The sequence below is a fragment of the Colossoma macropomum genome, unplaced genomic scaffold (genome assembly GCF_904425465.1).
Source record: "Colossoma macropomum unplaced genomic scaffold, Colossoma_macropomum, whole genome shotgun sequence".
In the NCBI taxonomy this organism is placed as follows: Eukaryota; Metazoa; Chordata; class Actinopteri; order Characiformes; family Serrasalmidae; genus Colossoma; species Colossoma macropomum.
Window position 1 is genome coordinate 21,526,875 of NW_023494794.1, and position 15,132 is coordinate 21,542,006.

Below are 15,132 nucleotides of genomic sequence, written 5' to 3' on the forward strand. Positions count from 1 at the left end.
AAATGTCTTGAGGTATTTAGGTCAGGCATGTCAAACTGGGCACTTTCTGGGCCAAAGTGCTGCAAAGATTAGCGTTTACCCTCATCTAACACTATGAATTCAGTTCTCGAAGGCCTCAGCTAATTAGCTGATGAGCTGAATCAGGCGTGTGTAATGAGGCACCATGCTGAAGGCTGCAGAGTTTTGGCAAGGATTTGAGTTTGACACGTGATCTTAGTGAGTCTGCGTTACTTTCAATGTGAAAAGGTGTTCAAAGCTTTCTTTGCTCTTTATGAAAGGTAAAGTAAACATCAGCACATGTTCAAGCACCATTTTTTCCATGCTGAAAATACCCCATCTGCTTTTATCAGTAGATGACGTTTGAAATTTACATTTGAAAACTTGACTGCTGAGCTATTCAGTAATCTTGCTCTGGGTAGTGATGAGCTGGAATACTAATAGGGTGAGAAGCATTCTATGGATCGGTTTCCCAGACAGGGATTGCGGTTCGTTCTGGGCTGCATTTTTCTTTCAGTGGAGGATCACCGTTCAGAACAGTGTGTCCAGGAGAACAACCCCATATGTTTAGGTTCTTTGGCATTGAGTACTGACTCTAGCTAGAATATAATCCACCTGTCATTTTCACACAATCGCAGAATATGTGGATTGAGCAAAGGGCAGTTTTGTGCCTGGCTTTTGGAGTCACTGAGTGGCTTAGGGGTCACCAGGCCATCCAGGAATTCTTTGTGCATTACATAGTGTGCATCTCTGTGTGTAGCATTCATGAGATTACTGCACACAATACATGTATGGTTCTGTTGTCAGTAGCTGTGTCTTTGTTGCGTACATGCAACATTTGCAGTAGTATATAATGGTTGGTAGGGGTCTTTGTTGTTATACTGTGTGTGTTTTGGCAGTTTTAAATCTGATGTGTGTATTTTTTGAATGAATACATTTCTGCATTTCTATATGGGGGGTGAGGTGGTTAATGACTGTGTGATTCCATATTACATTTCATTGTTCAGAAGTTTGGTACCACGTTACATTAATTTTTTTTAGATTGATAGTTCCACAAATATATAATTAACACAAATATATGAAATATATTATATATAGTAATAGATAAAGACATGTTTAGATGTTTTATTCAGTATATTTGATATATAAATATATATTATTCAGTTTCCTAGTTATTAAATAATATTTAATATAGTATTTTTATAATAATTAAGTTATCCGCCTCAAAAATTGATCACCATTTTTTAAATATGAGACATTCTGGATATTACTTTTATTATAACTTCATTCTCAGTGGTATTAAGCTTTCTCAGTTAATTTAGAAGCATCTCTGTTCATCATTCTGGACACATCTCAAATTTGTTGCGCAGCTTCGTAGTTATTATGTGAAACCTGTGAAGTTGCACAGGACTAACTATATACAGTAGTATTATACAATAGTATAACATATTACAATAGTAGTATTTATGTATCGTCAAGGTCTTTAATTTTATTATCAACATTGATTTCAAACTTTTTAACAGTGATTCCAAACTTTTGAACTGTTGTGTGAGTAGCGGGGGGCTGGTGGGGGCCGGGACGCTGGGTCTCTGACGGTGCGTCTCCTTGTGTCTCTGACCCCATGCAGGGGCTCCTACAGGCTCGAGAGGCCCAGCGGCACATTCTTCGACGTGCGCATCCCTCCCTTCTCTCTCGAGAGCAAGAAGGACGATACTCCCAACGGCTTCCTGCCTGGCCCCTTCACCTCACTGGCCTAAGAGCCCTGAGCCCAGAGCCCTGAGCCCCAGTCTGCCCCCTGCCATGCCATGCCATCCCCAGCCTTGCCCCAGCATGCATCTACTCTCAAGCTACCTCAGAGTCATTGATCTTTCTCACTTTTCCTGCAACTAAGTTCTAGGGCTGCACAGTATGGACAAGAACCCAGTCCTCAGGGCCCATCAGACAGTTCCACATTTTTGCTCTTATCGTCTATGTTGGGCTCTGGAATAGAGCAAAAGTGTGGAACCGTCAGGTGGGCCCTAAGGACTTGGTCGAAACACTGCAAAAAAGCTTTTAGTGACTAGTTAGAGACTCATTTGCATTTAGCAAGCTTTGGCAATATCAACATTGCGAAAGCTCATATCATGATAAAATATTGTGATAAAATTTAGTGGTAAATGTGATGTATTGTGCAGCCCTGTCAAGTACTTTTGTGTCTCTATTGTCACTGCTGTCCCAAAACCCCCACTCTCTCTACTATCACCTTTACCTTGCTTAGCACTTATTTTTCTCTGTTTATCCTACATTTCATTCTGTTTGTTTTAACCTACAAGCCCTAAAGCAACCTTGAGGCACCACCCAGATCAGTTTTATTTCTTTCTACCAGTGATGCAACGAAATTCTTGACTAAAATTGAAATTCGGGACGCACTCGGCCAAAAAAACGAAAACTGAAAGAAATAATTATTTTGTGTATAATTGTTAAATAGAATATTTATGTTTTTGAATTAACATAATGCTTCAAATGCAAGAATGGCGCTGTCGATAAAGAGAACTGGAAGAATGAGAGTAGTTAAGTTTTCAACAGCTTGCTAAGTAATATTAGATATAAAAAATTGTAAAATGATGAATGTAATACTTGACTGAGTACCAGAGCACTTCCGCTATGATGACAGAAACACCTCGTTTTTAATATGTAAAGAATTCCTGCCTGGCATTCTAACGTTTCTCCAGCAGGAGGTGCTATAAATACACACAATTCACATGTGTGTGTAGTAGTTTATAGAAGAAACAGCCATAAACCTCAGCAGAATCTGACAAACACTTGTGCTTGCAGTAACAACTGTAAAAACAAGGTAAGAAGTAAATTACCAAAATCATCATTAATTTTTTTTTATCAAATTAGCTAATGCTAAAAAGCATGTAAGCTGAAGTCTATATTTTGAATGTGTTAAGTGTTTGATTTTGACACTTTATTGTAGACCTATTTAATTTTTTTGGTTTTTCTTTCTTTTGACCGTTTTTGGCCGAGAATTGTCAGTGACTGAAATGTCTGTGCGTCCCTAAGTTCTACACCTTTCTTTCCTCCAAATCCAGGCAGCTAATACATTTCATTCTGAGCCCTCATTTCATAATATTATCCAAAGCAAACTAGCCAAGCACTTACATGTCCTGTTATTCTCTCTGTTGTGTATAAATACTTTTCTGACCCGCTGACTCACCAAATAATGCTGTCTTTTATTACCCCCAACCTACCTCACTTGTCAAACCTTAAACTACCCAGATAGACCAGGGGTTACAGACTTGGGTGAAGTTTAGTTCTGAACAAGTCATATATTTTCAATACAAAAGCTACATTAGCTGCATAAGCTGTATACATCAGACCTCTTAAAGCAGTGAGTGCTGCTCTATGGTCAGTTTTCTCAGCCTAATTTTTAATGTAATTATTTATGAAGATCTTATAGATGTTAGAAATGCACCATTACTCTAATGCCGTTTATCTACCGGGAAGTATAGTCAGGCACAGTACGGGCACGCATTTGAACTCAGAACTGTCTGTACCCTTCTGTTTCCCATTGCATAACAAACCTGAAAACTGTCTTTTTAGCTTATGTGGTCACACGATTTCTCACGAAATCAAATGTTAGCAGTAAATGTAGACAAGTTCTGATTTAGCATTTGAGCAGCATTTTTTTTTTGGGAGTCACAGACAGCTATTCTGGCAAGCTAGGTTTTTGTTGTTGTTGTTGTGGTTGTTGTTGTTTTCCACCTAATGGGGTCATCTGACTGAAGTGACACCTTGTGACGATTAACTGACAATTGCATTTGACTAATCAGTGGTTTGCACCATTACTAACTCCACCTGTACAGTCCTGCTTGGCACTTTTGGTACCCTTGCTAGAAGGGTAACCCATATCAGCACAGGTGCTCAGACACGATACGGCTCACTTGGCAGTAGACATGGCAGTAAAATGCGTGATTGTGGATTTGTAACCATGTCATACCCCACTGCCCGGCGGCAAAACATTATAAGAAATCATAAGCTTGAAGTACATGGAGGTGCAGCTTCACTAACGTCCATTGATTGTTAACCATGTTAGCATTTTTGGGGTAATGCATTTATAATAGTCCTAAATGTGAATAACAATGTCTGCCTACTCTTACCTGTTTGTCACTGGACTCTGAACACTTACCCGCACTTTGAGTCTAGATCAGGGCACCATAACCTGGACCTGGAGATCTACCACCTGCAGGGTTCAGTTCCAGTGATAATCTAACACACCTGATCACACCTGGTAACGAAGGCCTTCAGAGACATCTGAGTATTAAAGCCAGGTGTGCTGGACCTCAGCTCTTCAGGGTGGTATTTCTCCAGGACCACGATTAGGCACCCCTCTTCTAGATGACCTACCCCAAATTGACACAGTATAAATGAGCTCTTTAGCTAGAGCACACGAGGAATGTAGAACGCCAAGTAAAACAATGTCCAGGAACAATTCAGATACATAAAACTCAAAGAAGAACCTGGAGGAACCTCTTCGGATTAAGAGCTCGAGTCCAGTTTCCGGTCCTGAGTTTTGTAATCAGTAGTAGGCGTGTCGCTGGGTCACCAGTGGTTCATCAACAGTTCAGTTCATCCCTGTGATTATAAAATTCAGTGCCAAAAACTGGGTTTAGGATCCACAATTGTAGACTGCTGTGCTAGATGAAGGTTCTAGCACTTGTGCCCTGTGAGGTTTTGCTAGTGAAACAGAAATTGGAGAATTATGGAATGCAGGATTGTGCTTCTCTCCAGTTTTGACTGGATGACCTGTTTAATGCGAGTTAATGTTTGTAAGCACTTGCCTTGAGGTCTCATACATTAACGGGGGGTAGTTTTTGACAACTGTAACCCCCCTGTTTAATGGCATGGGAGAATGCAAGTCCTTGTTGGCAAGAATATAGTGTGTTTGTGTATATGTGCATGGTTGGAAGTGCTAATTTAGGATTTACTTCCAAATATCGGTGTATGTTTTAGCACCCTCAGAAGTGTATCAGGTTTCATGTGTAAGTCTGTTAGAGCTTCTCTGTGAAAGTAAGAAGATTTAAGCACTAATTACTTGAGTGACTGAAGCCAGGATGGGCAAAATGTGTGCCACGATAGTTCAAGGCTATCACAATATGTGTTCTGAACAGCATAACACTGTGAAACACTGTATGCAGACACTAAATTATTGCTGTGAGTAGATTTGTTGTGAACGCTGATTATGGCTTGCAAAATGAAGTATTTCGCTCATCTGTTATTGTGCAGCAGGGCTGAGTAATACAGTCTTGGCAGTGAACAGTTCTCAGGGCTCAGAATTTAACACAATGTTCTCAATACAAGATAAAATGAATTATTTATTGTGGTAATAATAATTTCTGTACCACAATGTTGTGCTGTTTGCCCCAGCACTACACATTTTTTAATAAATCACTGGGAATTTAAACGCTGTTGTGAACATTAAATGTAATGTAAAGTAGGAATGTGACGATACAGAACTTCTGATAACTGACAGTTGTGGCTGATTACGATATCAGTAAATTTACATTTTGAAATAAGTTCATACTATAGTTCACAACACAACATGGCTAAATCAGACCGTTTTTCAGAATTATTATGAACTTTTACACTATTTAATGTCAATATTTTCCATAATTTACCTAAAGCCATTCACAGCAGTAAGTGAATGTGCCACCAGGAATTATGTTCAAGGACATATTATTACAGTGCCTGCCAGTTACATTTGTTTAACTTACGTTGGCCCACCAGCATGTCATGATGACAGGCCATTCTAATCTTGCTGTCCACAGACTGTGAGATGGATTGATAACGACAGAACTTTGTCCTCATTGGACTAATAGTTGCCCGCTGACAGCCATGACATTTGTTCTTGTTCATTCTAAAATCTTCACCTCATAATCATGTTTAGCTTTTATTCCATGTGTGATGATAATGTCATGCGCCATAATGGCACCATCTCTGCTCATTCGTCTTGTCATGTTTATCAAAATGAAAATGCATGGGAAAATGCAGTTTGTTGGGAATGAATTCATACAGTCATATGCAAAAGGTTGGGCCCCCTCGTCACATTACATCCTCTACAGAGAGCACACTTGTGTACAAGTAATGCTTATTTGTTCAGTTTAACGTGTGTGTTTGGGGGGGAAAAAATGAAAAATGTATCCTGTGCAAAATCATATTTTATATGTTTAATTTTTCCCCTAATATGTTAAACTCAGCAAATACATAGAAATTGTGCGGAAAATGCCAAAGTTAAGGGTCCGTAGAGGATGTGTTAACTTATCACATACGTGAAATTTGACCAGCAGGATTCAAACTTTTGCATTTGACTGTAAGTAGGCCCATCATTACTCAGAGGATGTATTGAAAACAGAACTTAGATTCTTAAATTGTGCAGTGTTTCTGGCAATTATCCTCATATATGTACTTTATAAAAGCCTGGAGAAACATTTTGTCTGTGAATGTTGTAAGATCCACCTTGGATGGGTTGCAACTGGTAACACTGCCCAGCTTGGCAGTTGACTTTTCAACTCCTCACTTCTATACAACTGGCTACTTGCGCCATCCGTTGAAAAAGCCTGCTGTTGTACTTGCCAGGATGGGGAACTGAACCCTAGTGTCACGTATGTGTCTGAAGCTTTATCCACTATGCTGTCCATTTGTCTGACTAAAAAAGAAGGAAAATTCCCACCACTAGTGACCACACATGCATCACGGTGTGTGAAAGTTAGAAATAAGGTGCTAAATTATGGGTTGTAATTATCAGCCCGGTATTATTGTTATTATTATATTATTTCAATATCAGACAATATCAGAATATAAAGAGAAGCAACGAATATAGAAGAAAGGAAGCCAGGTCTGCTTGTTCTCAGAGATTCAGGCTCTTTGAGTTTGTAGGTTGATTATTTGATGTTTCAGTATGTCTTCAAGTCGTGTAACTCAAGTACAGGTACTATACATCACATGCTCCTGTATACCACAGTACTTGTTATAGAATCTGCTGCATATACAACCAGAAACTGTAGTGATTCTGTACTGTTCACTTATTCCATCTAAATTTCTTTGTCACATCACTTTACAGGCAATCAAGATTGTTTAACTATATCAGCCCTTCTCTGGGTTTTTGTCTATAGATTTTGTAATTTATGCCTCTTGCTCTCACATTTCTGCTTGTTCTGTTGGTTTGTGGAAGTTCTTTAGAGCTGTTTAATGGTGTTGAAGTGCTGACTGTAACCGTTTGAGTTATGAAGGGTTTGTATCAGTACAATCATCTGGCAGTTTGGAAATAATAAAATTGGGTATTTTTTTTGAAAAATGTGAGAAGTCTGTTGTATAAATATGCATTCCATTGTACACTTAGACACAAACCTATGCAATTTTACAGATTTGCACAGTACAGTAAAAGTCAGAGACCACCCATCATTTATTTTTCAATTCAAACTTGTCCAAACCATTAAGTACAAATTAGATCATTTTTGAGAAATTAGATATAAAACAATCCACTTGCACAAAGTCAAAGCAAAGCAGATGATAAATGGGATTTAAATGATGGTAGCTATTATAAAATAAAAGTTCATAATTTCATGTTTCCAGTTAGGAAAAGAGCTTTACAGGAGCTAAATACTAAATACTGTCCTAACTTCAGCAACCCCAGTGGTGTCTTGACTTCTGTTTTAAGCTTCTGTATCTGCAGTTAGCTTTTCGAATGATAAGGGAAGGTTAACAAGTTCACTAGTATTAACTACAGATAATAATAATAATAATAATAATAATGTCTATTTATAGCACTTTTTATGCCAGTGGCAGCTCAAAGAGCTTTATAGAAAGGTGATAAAGCTTAACAGTTAATACAGGAACTTAGGAGTACTCATTTAAAGTCATATAGGAAAATGACAGATCAAATTAAAAGATAAATACCGAGAGACAGAGTTTTAATTAAATACTAAGTTTGAGAGAGATGTTTTTAAATGTTTCCTAAAAGTGAGCACTGAGCTTGACCATCTAATAAAAAGGTGAATTGAGTTCCACAGTTTAGAAGCAGAACAACTGAAAGAGTCTCTCCACATTTTCTGTATTTTATGGAAGGTATTTGCAGAAGGTCAGTATCTGCAGATTTAAGATCATGTACTGAGGTTACTAAACCTTGTAGTTCATCTCACAGTTTTAGTCTTTCCTACGTTACTGTGTTCATATGTTAGTTGCTGTAACTATAACTTCCATTTTTGTTTGTTACTTCAATGCATTCACATCTAAGCAATTGTTTAGTAGCAAACCTAATTGATAACTGAACATATAATTCCTAAATTAAGACAAAATGTGCTTCTTAAATACAAACCTGAGAAAAATGTTATCTTGAATTTGTCTTACTGAATATTGGACATTTCTGTAATGTAGCACCAGAATTATTTATACAAACATGACTAGATGAATTATTTATACAGTAAAAACAATGAATTTTATTTTTAAAAATAGCCCAAGGATTTTATTTGGGTCGAAAAATATGCAAATATACTTCTACACTGTTACAATCTATTTTCCTTCCTTGTATCAGTTTATTTTTACATTCCTAATATACACTCTTGACTGCCTCGTGACTGAGGCAGGAGGCAGAGTATGAGCGCTTGCTGGCAATGATCTGCCTTTGTCCCATTTCCCACTGCCTTTGTGGCTGCTGATTGGTTGTTTCCACCTTCCCTAGGGGGACGTTTACCTGCCAGAGGGCCAATGGTGACATGTTCGATGTGGCTATCCCCTCCTTCTCCCTGGACAGCCATGGGCACAGGGACAGCCCTTTCTCCTTCCTCTTCTGAAGCAGCCTAGACCACCTTACACCCTAATGCACACAGCTAAAGTCCATACTCCCTACCCTCTACCCCTACACCCTTCAGTTCTCCCCTGACCACCAACTGTTTTCCTGTTTTAAAGGAGTACTCCAGCTTTTTCCAAACTAATGTCCACCTGCCGCATCTGTACCATAAGCTTCATTACTCGCTTACTCATTCATCATGTAAGCCGCTTCTCCTCCTGGATCACTGGAGCCTGTGTCAGCGCTATAAGCTCCAATGGACAATAATGAATGTTTCCCTGTGTTTAGTAAAAGAATAGAAAACCTGTTGATTTGAAACATACCCATCACAGAAGCCAGTGCAGCCCAATAGAGATAATGTTGAAAAACACAGCATCATTCCTTTCAGCTTCCCAAACGTTCATTTGTTTGCTTACCCCTTAACTACTGCCTTCACTGCCCTTCTTCTGGCTCTTTTCTTAAACTCTACTTGCTGTGTGTCTTTCCCATCACAGCCCACATAAGATCTCCTTCAGTCTTTGTTCCCAGCACATACTCTTGCTCCTTTAGTCTTACACACTTACATGGGATCAGAATATTTTGGTTTGGACTGGGAATAGGAACTTTTACATTTTGAGAGCCTACTAGTAAAACCTACATATAAATAAAGCCAATAACCTATAGAAGTCTACTGGTAGAACTTTTGCTGGTATTTTTTAGGAGCTCATTAGTAGAATGTTCACATTTTGGAAGTCTAAGTCTAACTTTTCATGGTAAAATGTTCTATTTTAGAAGTCTACTAGTGGAACTTTTACTGGTTGAACTTTTCTGTTTTAGAAGTCTACTAGTGGAACTTTTACTGGTTGAACTTTTCTGTTTTAGAAGTCTACTAGTGGAACTTTTACTGGTTGAACTTTTCTGTTTTAGAAGTCTACTAGTGGAACTTTTTAATGGTAGAACTTTTCTATTTTAGAAGTTTACTAGTGGAACTTACTGGTAGAACTTCAGAAATAGAGAAGTCTACCTTTATACTAGTAGAACATTTACACTGCAGATGTCTACTAGTGGAACTTTTACTGCTTGAGCTCCAATATATTAGAAGTGTGCTTGTAGATCTTTTACTGGTTGAGATCTAATATTTTAAGAGTATGGGTAGAACTTCTACTGGTAGAACTTTTACATTTTAGAATTCTACTGGTAGAACTTGTACTTTTTAGTACACTAATTTTAGTTTTCATTGTGAAATATTTGGTGTTCGTTTTAGGGTTTTATGTGCTCAAACTCTGTTAAAAGCAGCACATGCTGTGCCCAGTTTCATTTCTCAATCTGAACTAATTCACATGGTCAGAGCCTTTTTAGTAACATGTTTGGAAGCTGTTTACATTGACTTGGCCTAGAACCTGAGGGCGAACAGTATGTTGTTGAGTTACTTACCAGGACAACGCTGCATTCCTTATCACCATCTCCTGAATTAAGTTCACATTAACTACGTTCTCCTGAACTGACTTAACTGACACTGCTTCTGACCTCTTTATGCAGTATAAATTGTAAATATATTTTGTAATTTTTGCTCTTTTGCTTCATTATAATGTTTTTAGATTTTAGAATTATTCGATTTTTTTCTTCTGTGGTCTAGATGTTCTTATTAAAGGCCACCTCTCTCCAGTATAGCTTTCATTTGCTTTTGGTAGACATCTAACTTTAGAGTCACATGTTTTTGTTTGCTATATTACATTCGACAATCAAGGAGCAGACAGTATTTGCAAAATCTCTGAATATTTTACATAGAAGGGACACAATTCTGACATGTTTACTTGTTTAATTGGTCTTGAGTGTGACTATCATGGAGTATATGTGTAGGAATCAAGGCTAATATTTATATCAAGCACATATTGCAGTATTGTGATTTTGTAATGCAGTGTTGCATTGTTTACAATTTTGCATTTAAACTCACTGGCTATTTTTTTAGAAACACATTTCTAATGCTGGGAATTCTTCATGTCATGGATTCATTAAGGAGCTAAAAACATTCCTTAGATGTTCTGGTCTGTTTTGACCTTATTGCATCAGATCATTGCTGCAGTTTTATCAGGTGCACATTTATGCTGTGAATCTCCTGTTCCAGCACATCTCTAAGGTGCTCTGAACACATCTAAAAGTGCTCCCCAGGTGACTGGGGAGGCCATTTAAGTTTACTGAAATCATTCAGTTTCATGCAACCAGTTTGATTTGACAAAGCACATCATTGTGCCAGAAGTGGCCATTAGAAGAGGGGTCAGCTGTGGCCATAAAAGGATGCATGTAAATTCCTGTTCTTGGCTGACTGTAGTGGAGGCTGATGTGATTTTGCTGCTGTAGCCCATCCACCTCAAGCTTCAACATGTTGAGCTTTTCTGATCACCACTTGTAAAGAGTGGTTATTTGAGTTACTAAATCCTTTCTGTCAGCTGAAACAAGTCAACCCATCCTCCTCTGACCTCTCTCACCAATAAGGTGTTTCTGCCTGCAGAACTGCTGCTCACTGGGTGTGTTTTGTTTTTGCACCATTCTTTGTAAATTTTAGACACTGTTGTGTGTGAAAATGCCAGGAGATCAGCAGTTTCTGAAAAAGTCAAACCTCTCTATCTGGCACATTGTGGTCAACGTCACTTAGACTGCATTTTTCCCATTTAATGTGAACATTAACTGAAGCTCTTGACCCAAATCTGTGTGATTTTATGCATTGCAATGCTGCCACATGACTGGCTGATTGGATAATTGCGTGACAGTGCAGGGGTGCACATGTACCTAATGAAGCAGCCGTGTTGTTGCATGTAGTAATAATATTTATGCATATATTCATCACATCACCTACGCCCATTAAGTTCGAATGGGGAGTTAGAAACTATCATTCTTTTATGATCATAATATTTAGCACGTCCAGTCGGAAGTGTTAGCTGTTACATTGTTTTTTTTTTCTCATTGCATTGTTAATACAGTGAAATAAGGCTTTAATGATGTTTCCTTAAGTTGTGCGAGAATGCACTTGGTGGTGATATTTTCATATAAAAAAATGGAAGCCATACTAATGGCAGATTTATTTCTGAAACTAATAAACATGGATGATTTTAACTTTGAGTGTCTTATTTTTTGTTGTGCAAGGTCATTTTAGCGTCACCTCGTTTTTATATTTCAACACAAACAAAAACAATTTTTACAGAAATCTACTTCACTGATAGAAATAGCAGTCATATGTTTCAGTATTAGAGGCCATGAAACCCTTCAAGTCATGTATGGGAAATTACATTTCCAGTAACACTTTATTTGAACTCTGCTACGTAACATTGATATAAACGTACTATAAACATGTCATGGCAGATGTCATATGCTGAATGGGACTTTTCAGACCTGGAGTTACATGATGCAAGCCAGCCTACCCCAACTTTTTTATTTCTCCTGCTACACAACATTGCCTTTGTGCAAATTAACTCTTTATAAAAAAATGCACATTTTTGTTGTCTTCATTTCATACTCTAATTTACTATGCGTGTAACACTGAGATAACCAAGTTGGCTAGCTAGTGATAAAAAGACTGGTGGCAGCTTTTATCTTCAATGTAAGTCATGAGAGTCAGTATTCTATAATCTAATGCTAGCCAAGTAAGTTAAGGTCAGCATTTCTCCCTGCCTGCTTGCTCGGATATGTCCTCATACTCCTTAAATAGCTTTCTTATTCTTGTCTTCTCGGTGCCTCCTTGTATTTTTTGCAGCTCTTGCCGCTTCTGTCAGTCTTCACATGACTTGCATATGAAAACTGCTACCTCAGCAATAAAAAAGTGATGAACTCTGTAGAGCACTGCCTGTTGTCAATACCAACTATATCTTGACATGTTTATGGCATAGCTACGTCACTGTTATATAGCAGGGTTCAGTTATAGTGTTTATAAATAGGAGTTTAACCTATTTTCTTCCGCTTATCCTATTTACCTTCTATTTCTGAGTCAGACACAGTATTAGGGAGGGGCTTTGAGCAAGCTGAGCATTATTGTTTGATAGTGGGTGGGCAGAGTTAGGAGGGCTGCTTTAAAACTGTATTATGGTATTGATTACTGGTTAAATGTGATCTGTAACCCAATCCAAAGCATTACTGTATTTAAGTATCATAATTGCACCCAACATTCAGAAGAACACTGTAATGTCACCTTTCCTGACTGGATGAATCTGATGATTGCGAGTGCATTGAAAGAGTTGCTGGAGTTTTTAAACACTGTGTCAACTCACTGTCCACTCTATTAGACACTCCTACCTTGTCGGTCCACCTCGTAGATGTAAAGTCAGAGACGATAGCTCATCTGCTGCTGCACAGTTTGTGTTGGTCATCCTCTAGTCCTTCATCAGTGGTCACAGGACACTGTTGGCTGGATATTTTTGGTTAATGGACTATTCTTAGTCCAGTAGTGACACTGAGGTGTTTAAAAACTCCACTCGTACCAGCACAACACACACTAACACACCACCACCACGTCAGTGTTCCTGCAGTGCTGAGAATGATCCACCACCCAAATAGTACCTGCTCTGTGAGGGTCCATGGGGGTCCTGACCACTGAAGAACAGGGTAAAAGGGGGCTAACAAAGTATGCAGAGAAACAGATGGACTACAGTCTGTAATTGTAGAACTACAAAGTGCACCTATACAGTAAGTGGAGCTGATAAAATGGAGAGTGTAGAAACAAGGAGGTAAATGTTGTGCCTGATCGGTGTAAGTGAATTATCTACCGTTGCCGTCTTGTGTGATGTCGTCCAAAAACATCTTGCAAAATCTTACCCAACGTAATCAGCTCCTGCCCATTTAAGGGTTTTATATGTTCATGTGCTTAAGTGTTTAAGTGAAAATGGTGGATGAAGCTCACTGTTTTTAACCTGTTTTTGCGCAGGGGGACGTTCCGGATTGAGAGGACGGATGGGTCACACTTTGACGTGCGCATTCCGCCTTTCTCTCTGGAGAGCAACAAAGATGACAAGTCTCCTCCTGCTGGATACAACTGGTAGAGCAGACCTCCTCAGCAAACTCCAACAGGTGGAAGTTGTCCTGCGTTGAAAACAGACAACCTTCCCCCAGTTCAAATCCCATCCTGAACTGTTATGAAAGAAACACAAACCTGGTCTCAGGTCTTCAAGCAAGGGCTTCATCTTCCAGTAAGAAGCCCCACAAAGAGCCACATCTGACTGAATGCCACATAGGAACCTGTACTTCTCAAGCTGCCCTTCTATACTGTATTGATCAGTCTAATATAGAGGTTTTACTTTGAAGGCAACTGCATCACTGTGTGGGGCAAAAATAATAAATGAAGCACCAACAGCTTTAGAGCAAATACAGCTCTAACCATAGTAAATACAAGATAAATCCTGATTCTAGGTGCTGTTGCCGGCTTTCATATTGACAAATTTAAGGTACTTTATACCTTGCATATGTTTGGCTTGTGTCTATCACATGGCTGGCCATAGGACTAGACAGTGTAATACAATGAAGCTGAGATATGATGAAGCTGCCACTCTCATGGTGCCACAGAAGAGACATTTTTCCAGTTCGCAAACCATTGTCACTGTAATATCCATCATTTTTTCTTAATATTTCAAGCTTGTTATAGAAAAGTGGTCTTCTTTTCCAGCTCACTCTTCAAAGCAGTGGTCAGCAGCCTCTTCTAGCCGATCTACCTTCCTGCAGACTTCAGTTTTTACCCAAACCCATCATAGACACTAGAGGCCTGCACCAATAGGATGCACCAATATTGAATTTCAGACCTGATAACCTATAATTAACACCTTGTTGCAGTTGATATTAATAACAATAATGAATTTTCAATATAGATTTTACATTTTTAAACAATATATGAAGTGCGAGCGTAATGTAAGGTGAAATGCTTAACCTGGATTCCTTTAATTTTATTAAATATGAAATATTTAATTGTTACCTAGTAACAATCAAACATGACAGTTTTTGTAAACATTTAAAGGGCCCAAATCATGAAAAAAAAAAAAACATTTTTTTTAAAACCAAGGAGTTTGAAGTAATATGTAAACATTGTCAAAGTATCAAAACATATTGTTCACTCCTCACTCCATACAACCCATATATAAAACCTAAACTGCAAAACCAGCCTGTTTTGAATTCATTGCTTCTGTGATGTCCCAAAAACTCATTTCCACAAATCCACCTATTCACCCCGCAGCAGTTTTGCTCCGCTCATTCATACTGAAGTTCTATTTTAACATTTTTAACGTTTTCTATTTTAACATATTGCAAAGATAAACAGAATACACTGTATTACATGGTAACACTTAAACCCTGCT

General features: G+C 38.3%; 1 protein-coding gene across 3 annotated transcripts in view; it reads left to right on the top strand.

Moving 5' to 3' along the window:
• The window catches only part of LOC118814793 (polymerase delta-interacting protein 2-like), a 30,049-nt gene extending 15,242 nt beyond the window's left edge, over positions 1–14,807 (top strand). The window contains exon 11 of one of the 3 annotated variants that reach the window (XM_036580572.1): positions 13,716–14,807. In XM_036580572.1, coding sequence (XP_036436465.1) covers positions 13,716–13,830 — 115 coding nt within the window. In that variant the 3' untranslated portion in view covers positions 13,831–14,807. Of the gene's footprint in view, positions 1–1,624; positions 5,543–8,716; positions 11,146–13,715 lie in introns of those variants that run through there. The other 2 variants (XM_036580573.1, XM_036580571.1) reach the window with 2 other exon arrangements.
• Positions 14,808–15,132: the final 325 nt, after the last annotated feature.